General features: G+C 31.8%; 1 protein-coding gene across 1 annotated transcript; it reads left to right on the forward strand.

Moving 5' to 3' along the window:
• Positions 1-1,782: 1,782 nt before the first annotated feature.
• On the forward strand, positions 1,783-12,359 carry LOC119832489. Its single transcript, XM_038356154.1, has 11 exons — positions 1,783-1,850; positions 3,157-3,226; positions 5,600-5,693; positions 6,193-6,350; positions 7,396-7,602; positions 7,961-8,263; positions 8,477-8,613; positions 9,524-9,669; positions 10,105-10,271; positions 10,752-10,903; positions 12,215-12,359. Exons 1-11 carry the CDS (start codon positions 1,783-1,785, stop codon positions 12,357-12,359), a joined length of 1,647 nt encoding a protein of 548 aa, XP_038212082.1.
• Positions 12,360-26,966: the final 14,607 nt, after the last annotated feature.

Here is a 26,966-nt window from a genome sequence, read left to right on the forward strand (position 1 = left end):
GATTCGAAATTCAAATGTAATATTTTTTTATAATTAAGTGTAACAGTATTTATGGCCAGACTAAGTATATTTATTTTATTATCTTTTTTTTCAGGTTGTTATTATCAGGTTGTATGTATGAAGCTAAATGATTAGGTAATAAATAATTAATTCCTGTTTGTTTCTTATATTTAAATATTGAATTGTAGAAAATCTACACCATGAAAGATTTTAAAAAAGTTCCCGAAGAAAATTTTTGGGGAAGAAAAACAGGCTTTTATTTCTTTAATTTATATCAAAGCAGCTTTTGCCAGCGGCTTCGTTATTTTTGGATATGTGACTCCAAAATTATGGAGTAGTTTAATAGTTAAAAAATCAAAATCCGTTGCGCAGTTTTAAATATTTAAGCATACATAGGGACATAGGTACTTTGTTTTTTTTTTTTTATACTATGTAGTGGATATAAGGATATAAGGAATAATTTTGAATTTTAATTTTCAATGATTTGGAATTATTTTCATTTAACCAAATAATTTTCTAAAAATGCACGATTAAAACTGTTTTCTACAAGTCTATATACTATGTAGAGGTAGTCTTTATAGATATAAGACCTCTATGAGACACGTAAGACATACGTCGAATAATTAATAGTTAATAGGTACTATATAAACCAGTCTTTAAGTGTAATCGTATGTAATATTAATATTAATCGCATTATATCGTTATAGATTCGAAATGATATTGCGACAAGCTGATTGCGGTGAATATATTATATAGTAGCTATTAGTTGATGGAATTCTACAAAATGATATGAGTATGGAGAAATATTGAACATTTAGATTTATTGATATTTAATGAAGTATTATCCGATCTTTAAAAAAACGCTGTTCACTTCAAAGTATAGAGATAATAGGCTAGGCATATAATTTAGTATCAACCATGTACTATAAAAATGATAATTTATTGATTACATTGTAACAAAAATGAATTGATTCTGCTGGAGGTTTAATCGTTTTAACAAATGTAATTACTTTAATCAGGCATAACTATAGATCAGGAACCTTTTGCGATGAATGTTTCTCTTGTAGATAATTTAAACATGTCATTAATACATTTTCTTTTTCATAAACTGTACTGCAGTCTTTGGATCAAATTTCTTCGAACCTTGGCCAAGTTAAGTAATTAAAAGAATACTTCCTAGTTATAAAACAAAATGAAATCAATGAAATTTTCCTAAATTAAACAAGAACGATAAAGGTCTTTTTTTTCGTTTATTTGCAAACATGAATAATTCACTCATAATTGCTCAAACAACATTGCCTCTACTCTGTCTTTTTAGGGCTGAGTAAATAATAGATACTAAGATAATAAAATATTCGATTCAACGTCTAATCGCAATTTTATTTCATCATTGTGATTTTATATCCTTCGAATATCTTCTCAATCTAATAATCATGTTTAATAAATATTGTAGCATTATTGAGTTCTTACATTGAGTTATTGTGTGACCCTTTATTTAAGTTTCATGATTCTTGATTACGTAATTTACCTATTTTTATACATATCAAAATCTTTCGCCTTAATTTTGTAATATTGTTAATTTTATATGTGCCTAAATATATAAATGACGTTATAGGACATCAAATAAATAGCATCCCATAGGTGTTAAATGCCAAAACTCACGTCAGTGTTTGTATATTGTATTATATAATATCTATTATTCATAGCCCTCTAGTCTTTTTAGCAATGGCGCACTGTTTATAAAGTTCTTTACAATCGTGTCTGAAACCAATACATTTTGGTATGAGAAAAAAATTGGTACTCGAAGAGAGAGCAATATGCAACGTTGTGGCAGTCTACCGTGAAAGAGGGTAAACTTAATATGTTACAGTGTTTGTATTAAATGCATTGGTATAATAGGATGTTGGTTTGTTTCTTAGTGTTGTGTTTTGATTTCAAACTGATTTAAAAAAAAGGTAGAGGTTCTCAATTCGATGGTATATTTTTGAGCTTGTTACCAAAGCAGGCAACTGGTTTGGAAGTTCGCCTGTGGTAAGCGAATGACCAATCAGAGGTAGTGTACCTTTACAAAAGTGTTAAATGTGTTCAAGGACATAACATATCAAAATACAATGAAATCGGCCCTAAAGAGTGTAGACAGTACGAATATTATTTTTCCCACTTCAGAAATTGAACAATTGACACAGGAAATATCTATGGTCATTTTCGTTCTTTGAATTTATTTTTCATCTAGTTTGCGTACTCAAGCCATTTCTATGATGGATTATTTATTTATTTACATAGAAATGTGGACGTTGATTGCGAAGTTTAGTTGCATTTGTTTACGGTTAATGGTAAATATTTGTTGAGTTCAGATAGTTGTTGAAAACTGTTGAAATATTTTATGAGCTTGAGTATGAAAATAGCCCATGCGGTACTCGCGACCCGGTTTGTTTTAATCCAAGGTTAGGAAGTTAAGGAAAAGTCAAGGTTATCCTTAATTGAATTTAATGCCGCATAAAATATTTAAAGTAAAGGCTAGCAGAGACACTCCAAATGATAACAGACAATGATATAAATAAGAGACCCGCCCCAAGGACCAAGCGCTAATCGTACCCTCATATTTTTTAGTTATTCAAGAGCATTTATTATAGTCTAACCTAAAGAAAGATTTATAAAATTAATACAATAAAGTATATATAATAAACAAGTATTATATGTTTTAAATGCTCTAATATCTATATAGGATTTCCTATTGCATGAGGTTTCTAGCGGTATGACGGAACACAGTGGTGTTTTGTCGGTAGGTCACTGTTTCTCGGCGGTGTGAGTCCGATGTAACGCAGGGTTCTTTTCCTCTGGGTGTGCGTGAATGCAATTTTATTAAAAATGCGTTGTTCTTCCGTTGTTCACATCCTGTGGAAGACGTATTTTCGCCGGACTGTTGCATGTTATCTAGTAGATTTAATATTACAAATCTTCGTCAGTATAAACAGCATAAAGCAAATACCAAATTGCTGCACGGTTTTTACGATCCGCGATCGACGGTATAACGTTTACAGTTATATTATAATACATTTTAGCACCACGTCGAATCGCGTGCACAAATTAAATATTAATTGAGTCAACGAACAAATTTCATACAACTAAATCCTTGGCTACAATTTCATCTTACAGAAATTACTTGCAGCGGTTGGAGCAATTTGAGAAAGCAATCCTAGCGTACAACGAGGCCTTACGGTGGAATGTAAGTACAACATATTCCACGCAATTACAATTTCCACAAGTTGCTAATGCTCTTTAATTGTTTCGAGTCCATTAAGGACAAGTTCAAAAGTCTTCTTAAAGATGTTGTTGATGAACGAATGTTTACAGCTTCCAGGTTGATTCATGGATGAATCAAAAGTATTTTGTGATAGGAAATTACTAAGTTTGTTTCTATAAATTCCCAAGACAGTACATATTAATTATATACCAATAATTTGAAGACCAGTGATTGGAATCTTACCATTGAAAATGAATTATAACAAAAGCGACACATGCGACACAAGCGATTTACAAAATTCTATACCATCAGAAATATACGTCTTTATGGAGTAAATTTCCATGTATCAGCTAAATTTTATTCATAATTTTTTTTTGTCATATAATCTGAGTACCGAATACCAGCAGTAAATTGTTGTGTCAAAGTAGGTAATAATTAGTAAACCACAAGGTAAGTACTCTGCCGCGTATATTATGTTGTCTTTGTTTGCAAATTTTTTGAAAATTTTAAAGGTCGCATAAAAGTGTTCAAACATGTAATTATTTTACTCCACACAGTGAAAGGGTTGAAGCTGTGAAGAATCTTTCAACAATTTCTACTGGTTTGGTATTCAGAAACACCCAATAAACTCTTCACATTCTGTATCGATTTATAAATAAATTCTACATTGACAACAACAAATTTCATTATATGTGTGTAATTGTCTGTTAAGATTTAGGGTTTCTACGATAGATATGAGGGCAAAATGTGCGGTTTTAGTAAAATGGTTCACCATTTCCTACGATTTTGATAACAGAGCAATACAATCCAATTAGTATTATGTATACATAAATTATAATGGTGTCTGAATGAGACAATTCTCAGAGTTTTTTATCGCAAATAAACCAAGATATAAGTTTCCCATGGCAATTGCGATTCGATTAGACTCGATTGTGTTTAATAGAACACCATTGATCCCAGAATTCAGGCCCAGTCCAAGAATTAACTTCATATCGGCTCTTCTACAGACACGTAGAATTAAAATACTATGGTTTTAGTAATAATATTGCTTATTATTTGGCCATTACTTATCCCATGTTTCACCATGTTTTCGAAACAATAATTCGTAGTGTTTCGTCCTAAAAAGTTTGTGTTTATAAATGCGTTAGATTTCAATGTATGCCAATGTAACTTATACTAGATTTAATTAAGCTAAATTGAAATAATCATTAATTAAAGTAAAAAGTATTACTTCAAATCAAATAGGTCTCTCCTGTTCGATATAAAGTTTAATTATTAATAATGCGTCTTAAAATAATCATCATCATCATAATCATTAGCCCATATAATATGTTCCCACCGCTGAGACACAAGCCTCCTATGAGGGTTAAAATAGATACTCTTAATATTATATGTCATTCTCTCAAAGCATAATATTCGAATTCTATTTTGCAACCGCACACATGCAATCAAGCATTGTATAATAAATCATTTGCATTTCCCAGAGTTGATGAAGCGCACTGCTTGTATATTAACGATCTTATATAGTATTCTATCTAATATCTTCAGCAGTGCACAGTTCTTCGACTACAGTGTATTGTATTAGAAACATTAAAAATTTTACCTTCCACATCCCGTCTATATTTTCTCCTAAGCTCAATTTTCTTTTCTCTCATTTATGATAGAACGATGAAATTTATTTCATAAGTTCCTCGTCGCCAATAACACCTTATGAAAAATTACACTAGTTTCTGTCTTAGATGGTATAAACAAAGGTATTACGTACGTGAGTCACAATCCTCCAATTTGTTTGGAATAAGCGATTCCATTATCTTTTCTGGGCTAAAGCCAAGTCTATCTTTAAAGGTACACTTTGTTGAATTATTTACGAGTATGTGGGTTACGTTTTCTTCAAACTTACTGTTAAAAGGTCAGTACAATAGACGTCGGAATCTCCCTAAATAATTTCAATTTTCGTCACTTTGACTTTTTTTATGTAAAAGTTAGGGAGTGAATTAGAGTAGAACTAATGAAAACATTCATACATAATACGCGCTTTTTTCGAACGAGGTCAAACCTACATACATTTGAATGTTACTGAGAATTTATTATTGCAAATAAGATGCATTTAAATTAATCATACCGTAAATTTTAACAAGTTGCGCTGCTAGGTATTGCATACACTGTTACAGGATAGAAAATATATGGAGTAGTCGAAGCTGGGAGTTAGGATATGACTATTTACTTAAATCGCAAAGAAAATCATAAACATAAATGACTCAAATATGTAGTACATAGAAATTGAATTAAATTAAATTTTTGTACGTCTAAAATTACGGAACATAGAGTGTATATAATACGTTCGATGTGTTTTAGAATGCCGACGTACGGTCTCTGCTCGGAAGGAGTTTAGCTCGAGCCAAAGCGACGCATTATGCCGATGCATTAGCTGATGCGGCTCGCGCAGCTGGTGATCATATACTTTAATCCTCATGAATAGAATAAGTACCTCAGAAAATAATTTCTGTAGAAATAGAATAGTGGAATTAATAAATGATTTTTTATTAATGTAATAGTATAATAAATAAAGGACTTTAATCTTTCTTTTCTTTATCGTTAATTAAATTTCCTATCAATATGTTGAATCATATCTACTTTAAGATATTTTAAAACAATTATTATGTATTTTCTTGTCTATTTGAAAGTACTTATTGATATAGGTATAATTGATAAGCAAACTAAAACATTTATCCTTTCTTTCATTGTGACAATTTTTGTTGTTTTTTTTCTTGTTATTATCTATATTTTTTTATATATTTAGGAAATATTCTGATAGCGTATTTTCACGAAAGTTAAGACATTTCAGATAGAATAATTTTATTGAACGCATCACTCCGAGTTTGAGACAAAGGAATATTAGAACGGGAATGTACGTTGTAATTAATTTTCGAATAAAACTTTACCAACAGAACTTGAACCAGATAACCCGACAGCTCTCCAGATACGGGCGCAAACGAATTATGAGAAGTGTGCATTTGAGAGGGCGTTCCTCCTCGCGTGTAGGGGACAAATGCTTCGGAAGTATCCCCCAAACTTCGCAGAATGTACCCAATGTGCTGAAGAAACGGTATTATATCATATTCAAAGATAATACAAACAAAACGTAGCAACAGATTTCTCTGAATCGCGCGCGTGAAAGGTTTTCGCCATAACTTTCCGCAGGTCATCCCATTAGGGCCTCACTGGCTGGGCAGTCTAGTTGATCGGTCGAGAATATTTCCTTTTTTAATGTGAGAATTCCATCTCTCTTCCTAAAATTAACATTAACAATCGATAATTCACAAGTCAATTCTATATATAATATTAAGGATTGTATGTATAAAAGACACCCGATATAATTTATGTTATTATAAATGCGATACTACGAGTATTATATATTTATGTCGTAATGGGGCAACTTTTTTTGATTTTTGAGTTTCAACATAGTTAGGAGACAGTGATAAAATTTTACTTTTTACCGCGTTGAAACATCAGGAACTAGCGGAAAATATCCCAGGACCTTTTTCCTGACTATGCGGACGAAGCCACGGGAGAAAAACTTGTTATGAAAATAATACGTCTGCACTCCGAAACATTCGAAATAAGAAAGCATTATTACATATACCTTCATAATTCAGGTATTCTTCATGGTTCATGAGTAATTCATTCATATCAAGGAAGATATAAGCCTTTTGGAAGACTTACGTGGGGGGTAATTTTATTAAATTAAGAAAATATCTGAATGCTTTTTTAAGGTCCGAGAATGCACAGGCAAAAGTGCGACGAAAGTTTTGTCATGCGTACGAAAGTATTCTATACAAATCGAATTTAAGAAGGATTCAGCAGATGGAATCGTACGGAATATACCACCTCGTAGACTTAGATTGCAACCACAACAAACACAACGCGTACGTAACTTTTGTATCATTTAACACCACTTTTACTGTATTTCATGAATCTTTAACTATAACATCATCTAATTATTAACATCGCTACATCCAAAGCACTATGATATTGCATAATTGTTTTACACTTTATAGAAAGTTATAGAAGCGCAAGTAGATAGTGCTAATATTGTATTGATGTCTATAGGCATTAAAATTAAGAGTTTATTAGACCGTTGCACTGCGTAGGTTGAAGAAATGTCACGTGTAGGAAAGCAAAAAGCCGAACGAATATCTCGCTTAATGGCTTCTAAATACTTGGAACAAATGGCCCATGACAAATACTTTCTCACTCAGCTATGTAAGGATGAGCGTCTGCATTCAGCTAACAGACAAGGTTCTCAGAAGTTACAAGAATTAGCGAATAAAGCTTTGGCTGATGTGGAAAAGCGACAGGTATATTGATATGTACATTTTATATTCATACAAATAAATAATAGGTTATATCTGGTTCTATGTATAAACAATTCAACCAATCAGACTTTTATTTCTTCTTAACATCTCCCTGTAGAATATGGAATATTTACACCTGGACAATTAAGTATTTCAATTTCTACTAGTAAAACAAGTAAGAAAAATTTTTGTTCACCACGCTGTACGCTAACGTTAAAACAGCATACTTATTTATAATAAGTTTAGTCTTTTTTTAACTCATAATAAATTATAAAGTAATTCATGAAAACATTGGAAGAAAATAATTACTAAATTGTTTGAAACCAATAATTTAAGGATTTATATTTTAATATCAAATTAGGAAGTTCTTCGTGAGCGTAGACCACTTTACGCCGCCCGAGCAGCTGAAGCTGAGGCCCGTGAAAGATTATCAAGTGCTCGAAAAGAAAGGCTTGGCAATGCTCAAAAACAGCATGTAACTGATGCCGAACGACTAGTGAGGGCAACGCAAGCTGTATATGAAGAACGCAATACAGGAAAATGCTTGGAAACAGCAGAATTTGCAATGGAACAAATTTCAAGAAAACCAGCGAATTTATTACCCGGAAAAGATAAATTCATCCAAAAATTGCAAGAAATCGTCGCTAATGCATTTCTGGATCAGGTAAGATTAAAAGATAGGAGTAGAACAAGCAATTATTTAATTTAACTGAACAGCAGACTCAGTCTCAGTGGAAAATATATTTCCTGTTTCGTTTTATTAATGTTTGAATCAAACTCGAATAATTTGCAAGGGTCGTTCGTCGAGTTGTGCACACCAATTTCCTGAAAATTTTTTCAGCGAACGTATATCTGAATGTCGATATTTTATTCACAGAAACGTGTCAGAGAAGAAATGAGTGAGGCAGATCGCGAAAAAAGAGCTTTCATACTGCTGGGGATTGCGATATCTCGTGAACCGAGTCACGATTCGATCTTGCGAGTCCGCCCCCCCGCACCGCCGCGCGATGCGAAGTAAATGGGATCGTTTTACATTTTACACGCGAAATAGTGAAGTAGTGAAGACTAAAAAAAAGTTATTTACTGCATTCTTACGAGAAAATAGGTGTTACGTCCGATTTCATTCACTTAGCGTTGATTTTAATGTGAAGGATTATAGTGTTGGTATATTATATCGGAAGTTTAGGTTAATAAAAAATGAACAAATCATTGTGATAAACACAATAAAACGAATAAATGAAATATTCTTAATATGACAAATGAAATAATGAGAATATATCTATACAATAATAAAGTTTAATGAACTATTCGACACAAATTTATTTAAGGTCTAAACATTTTGTAGTTCTTTATCAGATCTTTAATCCAAATTTAGTCTTCAGCCAAATTGAAACTAAACTTCTGTCCAGTGATTAATATTCCATTAGTTAATTTATTCATAACAACTTTTCTGTAAACAAGTCCACAAGAAGTCGAGCGTATTCCGGACTAAAAAAATCTTTGCTAATATTTCGCTCTACAGTGAATTGAGTCGCGATAGTTAAGCTTGTCTTAGCATAATTACACTGGTAACCTTAGTACCTATTGCAGTAGATAAAGCTATGAAGAACACAAATGATAGTCAAAAGAATTCATTCTAGGTTGTAGAATTTTTCTTAGTTTTTTTTTGCTCATCCCGGATTTCTTTCGTCCCAGATTGATGTCGATAGCATCATGGGTCGTTTATGTATATTTTGAAATTCGAATATTTGTTGTGAAAGCCAATGATAGTTTGAAAAACAGCGCTATCGCAGCGATGAAAAATAGGAAATGCCTTTTCCTATTTTTCATCACTTTTTCCAGGACAATACAAAAAAAAAACAATAAAAACGAAGTGGCTTACAGTTGGTAGTGAATATTATATAAATATAAATTGTGGTTTTAGACGACGCTTGCGTACATTGGAGCGTGCATTATCACAGAGTACGCGTGCATGGGAACGGTGCTACGTCTTGCATGAACTGTCGCGGCTACATGCCGATACTAAACAGGCTCATAGGGCTAAATTCTTCGCTCTTAAATGCCAAACAGGTAATTTTTTAAGACATAAATTATAATTTCAAAATTTCATTTTTGTATCATAACATCTGGAGAATAGAAAATATTGAATGAATCTGATGGAGGGAAATATTGTTATATACAATGGGGAAATATCAGGCTAATAATCTTCACCGTCCTAATCAATGGCTAGGAAAAACGTCAGAAACAAAGGTTTGATAATAATGACGTCTATTGGCTGGCGAAAGTTTTCTGTCGTGGGTTCCTTTATGACTTAAATGTCGTTTTTGATACGAAAAGTTAAGTGCCTCTTTTGATAGGATGTCCACCTACAGATTTCAATATCCTACCAATAGTCATATTTATCATTCATAATTTTTTGAATACGACACAGCTTCGTTATAATTGTACACAAATATATACAGTATTATATTTTATTTAATTATAAATTTATATTCTTTTACACAGAAGCAAGGTCTTCCAATCAACGAATTTGGTTGCTAAACTCAACATTTCTCTTGGCACGTTGCCACTTGCTACAAAATAATCGACCAGAAACAAGGGCCACTCTTATTGAAGGAGCAGGATTAGCTCGAGCCTATGGGTATCATGATGTCGCCGCGTTCTTCGATACGGTACTATTTTCCTCAACGTTATCGATATTTCTATGGCTTTGCTTTTGTTTCACTTGTTTAATTTTCTACGAGATATTCGGTGATTTTATACATTAATTATGCACAGTCTTCGTATATATACCTAGGGAAAAATAACAAAAACTTTAAAATTTAATAGTAATAGTATAAGATATATAATGATGTTAGTCAAACCACTTAAAATATTTAACTCTGCACGTCTCGCATAATATTTCTTATTCATTTCCTTTTTTAAATGAAAAATATTAAATTATCTTCATACCCACAATATACCTTCAGTATCATAAACATGATATAAAATGAAAATAGTTCAAGAGAGATACTTGTTTTGCGATTTTTTCCACTCTCATTTCTTGCGTTATTCGCTGCAATTTTCTGCGAAAGTTTTCAATAACGGGATAAATATAGGGTAGCGAGAACTAAAATATTAACATTTTAGAACTTTAATATTAATTCTTTCAGTGTGTTAATATTTCACTGGAAGGTGAAATTGCTTCAAGTGACGCCATATTAGAGAAACGTGAGAAGGCGATGGTCAGCCTGATGCAGGACGATGACCTGCGACTCGCTGCTGAACACCTCTTTAGAAAAATGTCTGTCATACCCGCGTCAAGGTGATGTCTTGATGAACCTAAATATAAGCTTGAATTATTTCTATACTCGATAAGGCAAGAGGGCAAGTAAATAAATTAGTAATCGTGACATGAGCTGTCCTCTTCCTTTGTGTTTGCTGCAAGAACTTTTAATTTTATTTTCAATTTAATCGTACGAGTACGAGTCACGTAAGCCAGTAGCGAACTTAAATTTTTTATGACCTAAAAACAATTCGAATTTTAAATGCAATTAAAAGCTTTCAATTTTATTTTTGTTTGTAAAGTGCGATCATGCCGATTGCATAGGTCAACATCCGCTATTTCTAATTTATTAGTCATATCGATATCGAAAGATTCTGTTATGAGGCAAAATGTACGTTTATAAATGTATATTTAAAATTTCACTCGTAATAATTCTTGTTCGACTTTTACATCTTTATAGTGGCCTTATTACGATTAAGGAGAGGAATAAATAACATAATATTACAAGGCTATGAAGGTATTGAAACTTTTTTGATTTAAATGATACGAACTTAGAAATCTTAGTGTTTTTCTTTGTTTGATTAATAGCCAAAGATATTCAAGACGCTAGAAGGCTTGAGTTTACCTAATGACTACACCACCCGTCAACTTTATTCTCTTATATTCGTTTTAAGGTATTCTCAGCAATAAACAGTCATTATATTACACTGATTGTGCTCATAATGGTGCAATAATTAACCTTGATTTTTTATTTTTTCAAAGTCATAATTGACTGATAAATGTATATGTGTAAAATCACAATATTTGATATATTTTGTTTTTTAATAGGGTGTTCATTTAATTTTGACCTTTTGTGAAGGCATCAAACGCAAAAAACAATTAATTTTTCACTAAGCGATGACGACTATAGGCATTTCATGGAATTTATATTTGCGATAATTACAATTAACAAATAGAGATTATTGATAAAATAGCACACTCTCTAAATAGAATCTCAATTTTAATAGTCTTAATATACAGTTCTTTTCTGTGTTTTACATTGTGTTCAATGCATAAAGCCAAAGCAAAGCAATTATTTGCAGAATAACTTGCATGTCACTAAAAGTGAAATATATACAACATGACTTTCAATCCATTTATTTAAGGTTAAATAACAACTGTAAGCATATTTAATAATTTCTTTAATCATCACCTAACGATTGCTTTAAAACGGCCCACATTTTCCCTTTCAGCTTTAAACCTACAGCTTAATTCGACCCCGTTCTTTTACGATTTATCCTCGAAACATTCCTCCAGTTTCATAAAGTCATGTATTTCTGTATCGTTTCAAGCAAGTGCATTTTATTACAGGCGATTCTCGATAATGCCAGGCACTCGCGCGGAGGACAGCGCTCCAGCTGTCAGCCGCCGCTTATCGATTGCTCCGCGGACTCAGCCAGCGAGGATCGCTCATAAAACTCAACATCCACTTGGCTTTCAAGACTTTGATATATAAATTTGTATATGTGTACGTTTTTGATGAATATGTCTGGATTTTCTGTTTCTGTATTTTTACTCTGTTTAAAAAATAATTAAATGAATTTATAGTTTTTTTATTTCTTATTCTGAAACTTAATAAAGTAATAGTAAATAGTAAATTGATTGTGCGTAAAAATATCGTATATTAACAATATGGTTTTGGGACGTAACGTATAACGTGGGGTTATAATTAAATAATTTTTGAGTTGAAATAAACATGACAATTTTTCGAAATAAAATTTTAATCAAATTATAAATAAAATGAGAGAAAAACTAATCATTAACCAATATTGTATATTCAGAAGACATCTTAAAATCTTAGTTTTCATAATACAATATCTTTAAGATCCTAGAGTACCTGTTAAGATCCGTCTGGATTCTACATTTCCCTTTTAAGATAAGAGCACCTGTAGAGAGTATGCATTCAAGCACCAGGTGTGAAATTGTTCGTTAAACAATGTATCTACACCAGCGTATCATATAAGTGTTAATTATTTACTTAAAAGGTTCGTTTTATAATACTGACCGTACCTACTAGCAATAATTTTCAATTCAAAAAAACTTTCCGCCTGCAGTTTTGTTCGTGAGGATAACATGTTTACAGAGAAGGCCATTTCAGATACAGTTCCACCTCATCGGAATTAAATCATGCTAAAAATATTAGTTTTAATTGTGCAAAGTTCGTTCAACTTTTAAAACATGAATGATTGCGCCTTGGGTGATAATAACAGTTATAGTACATTATATTAAAGATTTTATTGGTTAATAAGTTGAAATCACACATAAACACTGACACATACATTGCACCTCTAGCGTGTATAATGCAGCGCTGTTTTTAAATAACCTTTGGAAGCAAAATTGCTGGGAAAGTTATTAAAAAGTTTTTCCTATTATATTAATCGGGTGGAACGTGACTAGCTATTTAATATCATAATATTTTAACAGCATTAAATTCCGCGCATTGTTCTAGTTTTATTTAATTAAATAGTCGCGTGTTTTATACGACTGCTACGTTTTATATATATACTAAGTTTTGTCCGCGGCTTCGCACGCGTTTTATATGGAGTAGTTTGAAAGATGTTATTGTTAATATAAACCTTCATCTTGAATCACTCTATCTATTAAAAAAAGACCATCAAAATCCGTTGCGCAGACAGAGAAAGTGACTTTTTATACTATGTAGTGATTTGTATAGTCACAGTTATGAAAAATTTATATATTCCTTTAAAATCTATTTATAGTCAGCAGTAAAAGGGAATTAACAATATTTATGTAGAATGGTTGCTCGTTCATGGTATCGACTTATAAAAAATAAACAAGAAATAGGTAATACAAGATCAACAATTTTCTCTTTGATAATTGTATAAATATACAGATATATTTGATTCATATACAATTAACTATGAGATAAGAAAGAAAGCACTTCAATTAACCTTCAGCCGTTTCACACTGAAAGTTGTCTCCTAGGCGACGACGCCTCCTTGATGATATTTTAAACGTCACAGGTGGGTTTTCTAATCGGAAAAGTACACATTGTTGGAAGAGCTTTTCAGAGGTTCTTTGTTACATTATTGCTTAAAATTTTCTGAGGTATAATGTTTTTAAATTGTACAATATTTTTCAAACAAGTTATATTTAATATGCTTATATTTATAATTTATATCTACGCAAAGTATAAAGAGGAATCTTTTGTATGTTTGTAACGTTTTTACACAAAAACTATTGGGCTGATTTCAAAAATTCTTTCACCATTAGAAAGATGCAACTTCTCTGAGTGACATAGGCTACCACGGGCGAATAGCTCGTATGTTATATAAGAGTATTGTTATTCAATATATAAATTACTATTACCTAGAAACATTTCGTTAATGGGTTTTGACTAAGGACAAATATTATAAAAATTCGTCACAAACATGGACGCACCATAGCATATATAGTGATAAATTAACATTTTTTAAAAAATCTTTCTAATTAAGGTTGTGGAAAGCCAAGTAAAAACATAACATGATGCCTACGGTTGGAAGTGACGCTTGTCGGCTGCTTAATTACTTGTGCCTGGAAAGGGTTCATTAATTATTATTCGGTTACATTGAAACAACGCAATCAAGTGCAGATTTTAACCACCCGAATGTAATTAACATTATTTTTTAATAATATTCATTGGTTTAATTGGCAGATTATGCGGGTGACGGGTCAATCCCCATGTATCAAATTTTGGAGGGAATCGATTTCCTATTCTATTTAAATGCGCAAATGTTTTAAAAAATTTATGAATATATCATTAACTTTTTGATTCTTATTCGCGCGTTGCGAGGAGATTACATGTATTTTATAATACATTTTTTTAGCGCAGGTAAGAGATAATTAAGTCGTGACCTTGTATTAGATTTTCAGGTGCATTGTAAATTAGTAAGTAAAAACTTTAGATAGACAATATCACAGATTCGATTATTGCGTCCTATCTTTAGCATAGGAATTGAAAAGAATAGTATAAATGATCAAGTATCAAGTATTGCAAGAAATATAAATTATATTAATGTGTACAGAATCAATCAACGACCTTAATTGAACTGTGTATTGATTGATTTCTGGCGCTTAACGCCGCATAATTCATTAAAGCGACTGCAGCTTAATCACCCCCCCTCGCTTCTGTAAACCCATTATTAAAGGAAATTATTAATCATCATAGGATTATCCTTTAATTAAGATCTTGATGCTTGATTTATGAAACAAAATGACCAATCCAATTTGACGCTTGAAAGTATTTTATAATATACTAGCGGTCGATCCGTCCCGGCTTCGCCCGTGGTACATATATAGTCTAAAGCCTTCCTTCATAAATGGGCTATCTAAAACTAAAAGAATTTTTCAAAACGGACCATTAGTTCTTGGGATTAGCGCGTTCAAACAAACAAACAAACTTTTTATAATATTAGTATAGATACGTAAGCTTTACCTTTATGTAGTAGCCATTTCATTGATAAATTAACTCAAAAGCATCCATGTTTCATGACAAAACATGATCAATTCCGTCAATATTAATAAAAGAACCCAATTTCAAATGCAATTTGGAACCACGTAAACGTTTTATTATTGAAGGCAAGTGAAAACAAATTCTTACAGCCGCAATATAAATCAAGAAACAGTTCTAAAATAAACGAGTAAAGTTCGTATTTCGATTTGCGTAAATTTATTTGATTTGCGTGAACGAAGAAAATGGAACGAAACAAGAGAATTGTATACAAAACGGTTTGAGGGAATGTAGAATGAAGATTAACTTATTGTGACATTGTTTTGTCTGTAAATAATAAGTGAATGATGAGAAATATTCGTTTCTTCGTTTCATAGAAAATAATAATTTCGCAATGAGATGGATTATTATACGTTTTCCACGAACTGCAACATTGGTAATATCTGTCTTTAAGGACAAATGTATTATGTCACAGAATAGTAGTTTTAAATTAAATAGTTAGTAGGTCGTGTAGGAGCAGTAGTGATTGAGAAAAAAAAGTACATATATGTCGAAAATCAATTGTGTTTTAATATTCTGATGGATGAATAATTGTCAGTTACGATATAAATATCGCTTTCATAACTTGTCAAAACTTGTTTAGTTATCGAATTCTGTAAAAAGTCGAATAACTCAGAAACGGCGCGCATTCTTGCGGATTTACCTTGGTGTTCTTACGTTGTTTATTCAACGTTCGGCCCAACTACCCTCACTTTGTTAATAGTGTTTGTGACTTTACTGAACTGACTGCATCTATTAGGCAGTTGTGTTGAATTGCAGTACATCTTTACTATGATCAAACTTGTACGTACCCCTTTTTTATTTTTTTCTTTCAATAAATATTATAGATTATTATAAATATTTACCCATTTTTATTATTAAGATTGTAAAATGGTTAGTTAGAACATGTGAATTTATAGTTTAACATCGCTTCTACATACGTTTATTATATAAGCAATAATTATATGATGTACTGATAATAAAAAAATATAACGTTATTTATTACACAAATAAATCGAACGGGTTGGAGAGAACGACATCAGCATGATGAGGGTTTCGTACGATGTACAACAGCCTGTACCTATATATAAATCTACTTAGCCAATTTAAGATAAGCGTGATTCTTAAATATGATATCCGAACCAAAATGATAGATTTAGCCAAATTATTTGATGGGTCATTTTAAGACAAAACTATATTTATTAATCCAATATTGTTTAAAAGCCCTTGGCTTTTAAATAGCATCTTAAAAACTCTATTGTTTGTAAGCTTACATACAGCTTACACATTTGAACATAACACTAGGATACAAACGGTATGGTATCTATTATATTTTTTTTTTAATTTTTTGAGAGTTTCAGTATTTCATGAAGATCTACTTTTGAATGGATATTATTATGAAAGATTGACTTGTGGTTCTCAAGTCTACAGAATACAAAACATATCTACGGAGATTTTTTCCATCCCTAAATATCATAGAATTAATCACCACTGAAATTTTAGTACACTTTAAAAACTCTTTCACATATTTCTATTTTTAATTACTATATTTGCTCGGGTCAGGCGTTAGCTACACTAGTTTCAATCACAATATTTTAATAGATCAATGCATAACTTCTGGCAGAAATGGATGCAAGATGGAAGACACTTTTAAACAAACGTCAAATGTGTAAGTAGCAATGAATCTAGAACGGAGAACAATGAAGTCATCTAACATAAATAAACAAATTTGTCTTAAAGCATATAAGAAAAAATATTTACTTCAAGACGACTGTGACACAATATAACCAACCTCTATTTCTATTTCAACGGAATGATAGGACGCTATCTTTTTAATACGTTTAATACAATTCACGAGTAAATGATACTGTGCAAGCAATTTCAGAAAACCGAGAGCAATTGTTTAAAGAATAAATACTGCGGAGAACAAAGCTGCTACTGTCACAGTTGCGATAAATCCTTCACAGTGGACAGCCCTCACGGGAACGCTGGTCAGGCTTTAAACAGAGGCTATGAGTGGAAAATTGTACATATTTCAAGCAGAAATACAATTAATTACTATCAACGAATCGTTAGCGGAAGCCTTTGGTAAAGAATTGTTTTATTATTTTTGCTAAGTTTGCGAGTATAGTCTTATTTCAATAGACGTATTTAGGCAAAGGTCTAGAGACCCTAGAGACCCCCAACGATTATTTATACATGAATATGCAATACAAATGTTTGTTTTTAATCTTATAAATAATATATAAAAATATCGTCTCAAAGTATGAACCATATAAACTGTATGAACCATATGAATCCTTCGAAACGACTGAACCGGTTTTTATGAAATTTTGCGTACATATAAATTAGGTCCGAGAATCAGCCAACAAGTAAACTGTCAGACAGAAAAATGTTTCCCGGCGTCAGCTAGTACATTATAAATGTTTTGACGCGTTTGTTAATCTCTCTGTGAGTGTCGACACTGTAGCAGCATAATAATTATTGTTGACAGAAGCGGCTAATCAATAATGCCCTGTGACTGAGTTTAATTTCCAGAAATCGAGCTCAATTCACAAAGTGAACATATCCCAGATATAACCCCTAACGATACTTATTGACATGAGAATATTATTACGTAATAACTGAATGCAATTGAGAAGACATCACGCGATTAATGTCACTGTTGAATTCAATGAAGTAATATAGTAGAAATCGAAAACCTATATTTTGTAGTTACATAATGTGTTGGCAGTTTTGCTTGAATGTTGTCAAAATATCTGTAACGATTACCAAATGGTGCATAAACACCTCAATGGTAAACGCTTTTATAATCGTTCTATAGATTCGGCAATAACTATTATGATAGTTAGCATATCATTTGTGCTATTTCTTTTCGTTATTTATGTTGATGACAGCGAAAAACAAACCTCGGACAAAGCATAATCCGATGACCGTCGTGTACCAAATCCGTGTTATCCAATTACATTAAATTTAATTATCTACACATGTATTAAAGCTTCATTCTGAGTTCCTGTTGGGATTTCATGCTACAACGATTTCATCCAATATGGCATCAGCATTTTGTTAATACATTACGTTAAATTTTAATGCGATGCATGTAAGGCCGTTTTGTGGAGCATTGTTTTTCGGTATCAAAATTTAATAAATAATTGGCGTTTGGTAGCCTTTGTGCTCTATAATTGAGACATGTTATTAAATTTTATAATTTAATTAACGATCAACCTTTGCTTTGAATTATATAATATATAATATATAATAATATCGATAATATTATAAAGAAGTACTATTTAACACTGTATTTATATTCGTTCGCTTTCACTTTATGGAATTGTAAAAGTACACAACGTCTAAGTTTCTTTTATGTTTTAAAATATATTACATTATTATGTTCCACATTTACATACGAAGTAAAAACTAAGTGTTATTGATATGTGTTAGTTATAACCTTCAAGTTATTGCAGACCGTGAAATGTTACTACTGCCACCGCACTTCACTTACACATTTTACTATTTTATTTCCTTAATATAAAGGCAATCTGTTACCTAAACAAATAAACTAGGATCCAACTCCCTCCTTGTCACTCACTGTTATTTCTCAGCGAATGACGTGTAATAATAGCATGCATGCTTCAGGAGAATATTGTTAAAAATTTGGAAATTTTGTTCTATGGATAGACGAATCTATAAAACTGTACTATAAAACCTTATATAGTCAACAAAAACGTTGGAGCAGCTAATGGAAATTAAGTGGTAAGTAATTTTAATTTTGTATTAACCTTATTTTTAAAGTCAATAAAAATATTTATTGACTGTCACTTTTACTTCATAGCTCTTTCAGTAAATTCAATTTGAGTAAACCGAAATAGGAATGATAGGAATGATCCACATTATATTTTATTACAATAATGAATAAACAAATAAAAAATAAACATCATGATAACTCAACTAGCGGATATATTATCATAAGGCATAGTAAAAAACTAAATAAGGTGGGTCGTTAGAAGAATTGCTTACAATCACGCGAAAAGGAAATTGTTTCATGTTATGACTGTTTATTTATATTTAATAGAAATAGAAAGTGAAGAAGGAAGGTGCGATTGCTAAATCTTAATAAGTGATTCGCCCCAGCTTCGTCTGGTAGATATATAGCCTATAGCACTCAGGTATCTATCAATATGTATATATATAATATATATATCTAACAATGAAACTATTTTAGAAATCGGTCCGATAGCTTCTGAAATTAGCGCGTTCAAACAAACAAACTCTCCAGCTTTAGATTATGAGTGAAGAAGTATAGATAATACAGCCACTTAACATCAGGTGGCCCATCTGCTCCTTTGCTTACTCTGCCATAAAAAAAAAATTCCTACCGACAAAATCAATGTTTATAAATATTCTTGAGTTTGAATAGAAACGTTTCACACATCAAATCTTTCCAATAACAAATGACATTCACAGTCAATTAGGTACGTGAGTCAAATAATTATGCATTAAATTTATCGCAGTCATTTCAAATAACGCCAACGGATCACCTGGAAAGATATCATTATTATCGGCGTAGCGTCAATCACGAGCTAAATTATTGATGCATCAATATGCAAAATTTATCTCATTTATATTCTATGCACCCGCCAATTGCAATGGATAGTGAGCTTATCGATGATTGCAGATAGGATCCTAACAGCTAGCTTTCAGATTGATTATGAGATTTGGAGCTGACGATCGTATAGCTATCTACGCTAAAACGATTGCTTTTAAGAATATTGTTAAGTGTGGTGAGTGCCCTTTACCTTATGTAGATTTTATATGTTCCAGTTTTTATGCTACGAAATATAAGAAAAACCGTGGCTTATCCTTTGGGTATACTTTATTTGATTTTTGAATTAAAAATAATTACTAAATTATTTACATAGTTTTTATATAGTTCTATCTATCATCTATTATAAGTGTTTTAAAATTTTAATTCATTACCTGGGAATTAATTTCCTTCAATTATTTGAAAAAAATTACAACCAAAATATCCAAAATATTTTATTCAGTCAAGTTAGTCGCAGTAAGTCACTCATAATTATTTCAAATAAACTTGAGCCTGCTCTCTATTTGAGGAAACTGAAAAAAGTGTTTGTGTCACTATAGATAAAATATAAATCAACAGACGTATACCGAGGTACATATTTGATTGAACTTTAATAATAGGTACGTTTCAGTGTAGGCGTAATTCTATATTCATACTCAATGGGTAATGGTCACAATAATTGAATAAATCAATTTAAATTGGTACATAAATATATTGACATTCGTATAAATTTATGTGAATCGTATTTTTAAACCTCAATCAAATTGTCAATGATATTATTATGTATATAAATCACGAATAAACTTGATAGTTGAAAGCCATATCAACTATCAAGTTAATACGTGATTTTATTTTTTTCGACTTAGCTACAAGGCAAAAATGCAGCTTTGACATAATTGATATCAAAGTGCCAGAACAGACTTCAAAGAAGAGCAAAGTATCGCAGCGTGATGAGAACTCCATCAACATTCTTTACAATTTCTATTTTTCATTCTTTAGTCTGATATGCGACAAACTGTTGTTAAACCGTTTAATGACATCTTGTAGCTTTTATGTCGCAGATTATTAAGGACCATAATGGGAATTTGTAAGACGTAGCTTACCAGCAAACAGTTCTTCTCGGATTAAATTGAAATTGTTATAAAAATCCACATTTTTCATATATTTTTTACGTTTCACCGCAAATGAGTTGGTGGGTCTCAGATGGTAAGATAGCACCACTGCTCGTGAACATTTGCAAAGATAAGGCAAATGCGTTTCACGCTTTTAAAGAGTAAAGAATATGGAGAGGATTGTCGATGGGAACAAACGTGCGAATAGGGAAGAGTTTTGTTGTGAGTTTGGCTTCTGTGAAAACGTTGATTTTTTGGTACTTTTTATTTATGGAATTAAAGTGTTAATTAACACAATTTTTGATTATGTATTCAAATTGTGTAGCGGGTTATTTAAACAAGTACCTAATTGGAGTTAACTATGAAATTAGCGACGCTAGTTTAACTACTTAGTTTCAAACGCGTTCTGTAGTTTATTTTGTATCACATCTATGTTTTCTCCGCTCAATGAATCGGAAAAGGTATATCGTCGAAAAAACGTATTAGGTTAGATCGACTGTATAGTTTCCATGTTTCGATGTGTATAAATTATATGTACAGATGTCGTCCACATCTCATTATACGGAATTATAATTAACTTAATATTAAATTGTTCGGACCTTTTACTAGGAGTACTTGAATACTAAAGCGCACATTAGATTACCGAAATGAACTTTCCGTGTTATACGAGTTTCATTAGAAAAGTAATACCTGAAGATTGTAATAAAAAGCGAGTGCACAAACGTAGAAAAGGTGAATTATTCATGAACAATCTATATTCTTCCCTAAGGTGCGTTGGAGCTGTGAAACCACAGTGGATTCTTGTGCTTTATTAACTCCTTTTATTATGAGATTTACATATTTTATTATGGTTCTACGTTGCGTTTTAATTTAATTTATGGTATTAGAAATATAAGTTATTGGAATATGTAAAGAGGTATTTACTCGAATTAGTACTAACAATATACTAGTTTAATATTCGAAATAGGAAAAATTTAGTACTTTAACATAAGAATTAAAATGCAAACAATTAACAGACTGCTGAGATGTAAGGCAGTTTCATTTGATTCGCAAACCAAATGTTCGCAAAATGTTCGTGATCCCTGAGTGCTATTTAAATTGTATATTATGTATCACAGGAGAAACCGGGGCGAACCGCTAGTTACACAAAATAACTATACGCATTTTATGAGCAGTGGTGGCTCAGTGGTGAGGACCTCGGCGTTCAAAATCGATAAGTCGGGGTTCGGGACCAGGAGAGCGTGCAGGTAATAAATTGATTTTTCAATTTATCTGCACATGTGAATAACATAACCACTGTTCGAAACGGTGAAGGAAAACATCGTGAGGAAACCGGCATGTCTGACAATCAAAAATTCGACGATATGTGACATTTGCCAACCCGCACTTGGCCAGCGTGGTGGATTATGGCCTGAAGCCTCATAGGAGGCCTGTTTCCCAGCAGTGGGAACATGTATGGGCTGATGATGAAGATGATGACGAACTTTACGCAAAATAGTAAAGTTAGCGTTCTATATAATCTTACAAATAAAAGCACATTAGTCACATACTAATATAAATCAGTAACGCTATCAAGAGAATGGCCATTTCAGCACAATTAAAATTAATATCATCTAACGTGCCAGAATTTTACGTAAGAGAGATGAAAATATTTATTACTCGTCCGCCCTCCGGCCTCAACACCTCATTACGTTTTCTTGCTCAAATACACGAAATATTTATCTGTTCTTGTCATGTACTCGTAAATACAGCGGGCAGAGTTATTATTTCGTGTCTGTATTTTGTGCCTCTTTAGAAATATGAGAACGGCGAAGAAAATGAAAAATTTGCGTTGTTGCTTTACTCTTTTACGTTATGATTGAGAGATTTTTATTCATTTAGAGCAGCTTAAGTATGATTATATATTTGTAAAAGAAGTATTCATATAAAACATTCATTTTTGAAGGATAAGTAAATATATAACTTGTAATAAAGAGTCGAAGAGTTAAGGAGTCGAAACGGTGAAGGAAAACATCGATAGAAAACATCTCAAATCGGGTATATATGTATATAATGACAATGATGATAATAAATAAATAGTAACAGATAAATGTATCTGAAGATATATTGTTTCAATTCGCCTAGTAAATTAGTAGATATAAAGTTCTGCTAATCTTAGATTTAAAACTTACTAAAATATTTCTATTGAATATTAAGAACAAAGTGTACGTAAATGAAATCAATACTTTGATTTGTTGAACGTGCGTGCGTGGACCGCATACATTAAAACGGTTTACGTCCTAAACACATTTTAAGCTCAAAATGATTAAATTTTAATAATTTAGTTATGTTCTATTTTGCATCAAAGATGGCGGATTAATTTTGATATCAATTAAATATATTCATATGATCAATTTATGATCCGTAATATAACTATATTACGAATGAAATAAATGCATTTTGAATGAATCGGTTAGGCCCTGCGGCAATAAACAAGTGAATTTGTGCAGATTGACATTCTATGTGTAATTGTGGTGTGTTTAATCTTGCTTAATATATGTTCAACTCGGCCGGATAGTTGCCTCAGCGGGATACATGCTTCTGTTTCAGATTCGCTATGTTAAATTAGGTATTTTGATGGCATTAGCGAGTGAATACTATTGGAAGTGCACCTCGTGTTGATCACAGTTCACCAACGATATTTTATAGGTAGACGGATAGGAGCGCCCATTGTCACCATGTAAGTAAAAATCTTTAAATCTTGTGTTAAAAGTGTGGAGAGCGTCAAACTTATAATGGTGCGGCTTTGGTTCTTAATTGGTTTGGTTCTTTGGTTGTAGCATCTTGTGAACTTTTTGTTTCTTTGCACGCGTTAGAGTTTATTGTTAAATGACACTGTGCGTTACGTTTCATTGTTGAATGGTTGTTATTTATTTCGGAAATCGAAAGAACAAGTATACTAAAAGGAGCAACTATATTTTGATAGAAACGGTTTATGATATACAGTCATATAGTACAATTGCCCCTTTTCTCTTGCAGAAAGTTGCTCTACGGGCAACTATCCAACGCCTGTTAGCTACATATCACTATCACTCTTTTATAGACTATCTTTTTAATAGTTACAATAATTTTCACCCGAGATAGATAATACGTTCCTAACAAAGCACTTAAAGAAAAAAATAATCGTTTTGAATCAGAAATTGAATGTACATAGCCGCGATAAAATCTGATATTTATTTCAACTTGATACCTGAAACCGAGAAGAACTTTGACAGACAGATGGACGGACAACAAAGAGATTTTATTCCGTCAAAAGAATCTCGTATATTTTTCCTTTGCAGGTTTAAAGAGAAAGGAAATATAACCAACGTTCCAAGTAATATCGCTTTATAACAATACCTTGTCTTAGAGATTTAAAAGCCGGCAATATTGCAATATTTTTCGGCTAATTTAACCATGTACAATAACGAAATATAAACGGATATTTTAAATACTGTTATTTAATAAAAAAAGGAGAAATTACAAGTAGAAATTGCTTGACTACAAAAAAAAAGCTATTAATTCGTCTGTATTTCTTAAGAGATGGTTCTTTTCATGTAAATTTGGTCTAGCACTGTTAATTTGATTTGATTAGATTTTTTTAAATAATCATTATCAAGTACCTAAATATAACAACTAAATTTTGGTACCCGGACAAGCTGTGAATGAAAATTATTATTTGGAAATGTAGTTTATAAAAATGTATCGTTAACTTTAATATTTTTGCATTAATTTAACAATCTAAATGAATATTGGACAAACGTTCTTGACTTACCATTAATGCATTTCCTATAAAATGGCAGCACTTCGTGTCGATGGACCTCAGAGAAATAAAGCTTTTACTACTATTAGCATCGCTTCCACAGAGGAAATAAAATATACATTACTGTATTTTTCTTTCAAAACAGAGAACATAGCTTGCATATTTTATTTGTCTAGAAAACTAAAGGCAAACAAAAAAAACCAACAAACCAAACAATAGATTTGTAAATTTGTCATTCTTATAAAAAAGCACACAAAAGAAGGACAAAAAAAATTGTTGTTTAACATTTCATTTCAAATAATTCATACACGAATGGCTTTCAATTCAATTCATTAACATGATAATACGTGGATATGGCATCTAAATAAGTAATTTTATTTCACATTTCAATTTGCCATCATTGATTTGATTTAACGTGAGACGGGGAAACGCCATGAAATAAACAGAAGCGTAAATTGTGTCCGAATTCAGAAATGAACTGGATGTAATTTTCAAGCAAATATCCATATTTGCAAGCCTGTATGGGATTTTGGTTCAAAGAGTTGAAAATAACTTTTAAAGTCATTAGTAAGCTGATACTCTTTGGAAATGTTATTAGGGAGACCACTTTGATATAAGGGGCAATTATGCTTAATGAACGAAAGTAAAAATCTTAAACAATTCATGGTTAACTTTTGTATACTGAAATAATGATCTATACTCGAGGTACGAATATAGCGTTCTATCAAATTAATGATAATTACCGAAATTCTTTACAACATCTAATAATCATAGAAATCAATACTATATCAATATACTATATCAACACTTGTGTCAATTTAGTATAAATGTATTTTTCTTGCGCTACGTGAGCACATTTTCAGCTGTGCGAGCATTTTGCCATTTAAATACACATCTATGATGCGGTATAGATATCTACATATATAAGTTCTAATTACTTTATAAAAATTCACTTATTTTTTTTTTTTTTTTTTCTCCTTTATGGCAATAAGTTTTAACTATTTGCATTCACTTATTTAAGGGTCGTAGAATTATATCTTTCTGCCAACGGCTTAGTTCGTGTGCTTTGCGCCTCATCGCGTGACACGCTACGAACGTGTCAAATTTTTTCGTGCAAATTTCTCCACTTTATTTAACCGCTCATGAGTATTGTCGTTTCGAAAAAAATCCTTAATGCTTTTCATTTTGCCATAAATACGATAAAGGAGTGACAGACAGCTTTACAAGTTATATTTATATGTACTGTGTACTATCTATATTTGAAATTTACTGAATCACAAACAAAAGATGATGAAAGTAGTGTTGCATTCAGATATAAAAGCAAATTATTTCAAAATATTATTAATATAAAGTATGATCTATGGTTTGACCATTCAATGACGCAAAATAGATATTTTTTTTAGGGCCAGAGCTTACATTTGAGATTCAAAGAAATACCAGGGCTTCGGTGTAACATAGGCAAACCTACATTAAAAAGAAATCATTGGTGCATTTCTTTTCAATACAGCTGCGTAGCTTTATTATTCGGGTTGATTGCAGATAACTATATAATTACACTAATCACACTAATATTATAAATGCGAAAGTTTGTTTGTTTGGATGTTTCTCTCAATCACGCTGAAACTACTGAACGGATTTTGATGAAATTTGTTATATAGACAGGGTACGAGCAGATTTGGATGATAAAATATCCCGATTAAATGTTTCCTTGGGATATAACAGCAATCTTTATAACCGGGCGGAGTCGGGACGAGCGTCTAGTAAATATATACACGTTAATTTGTGACTTGGAGTTTTTAAGAATAAAAGAATTGAAAAAACATTTGCAATTTAGCATGATTGGATTTACAACGTCTCTCTAGTATATTCATTAATTGACATAATATGTATTTTCCGTCCATGCCACAGTGTTTGCCAACCTCACTTTAATTACACCCCGGCGAGGCTAGTCCTATAAAAACATGTTCACATCAGCTGGCGACTCTTTGAGGCTGTTATCTCCCCATCTCCGATGTGAAATGAATGCATCCGTGAATATAACAGGCCGGCGGGATTCATTTGGAAAGTCAATATTGATTCAAAGTGGTGGGAACTGGTAT

Source organism: Zerene cesonia, chromosome 15, assembly GCF_012273895.1.
Source record: "Zerene cesonia ecotype Mississippi chromosome 15, Zerene_cesonia_1.1, whole genome shotgun sequence".
NCBI lineage: Eukaryota > Metazoa > Arthropoda > Insecta > Lepidoptera > Pieridae > Zerene > Zerene cesonia.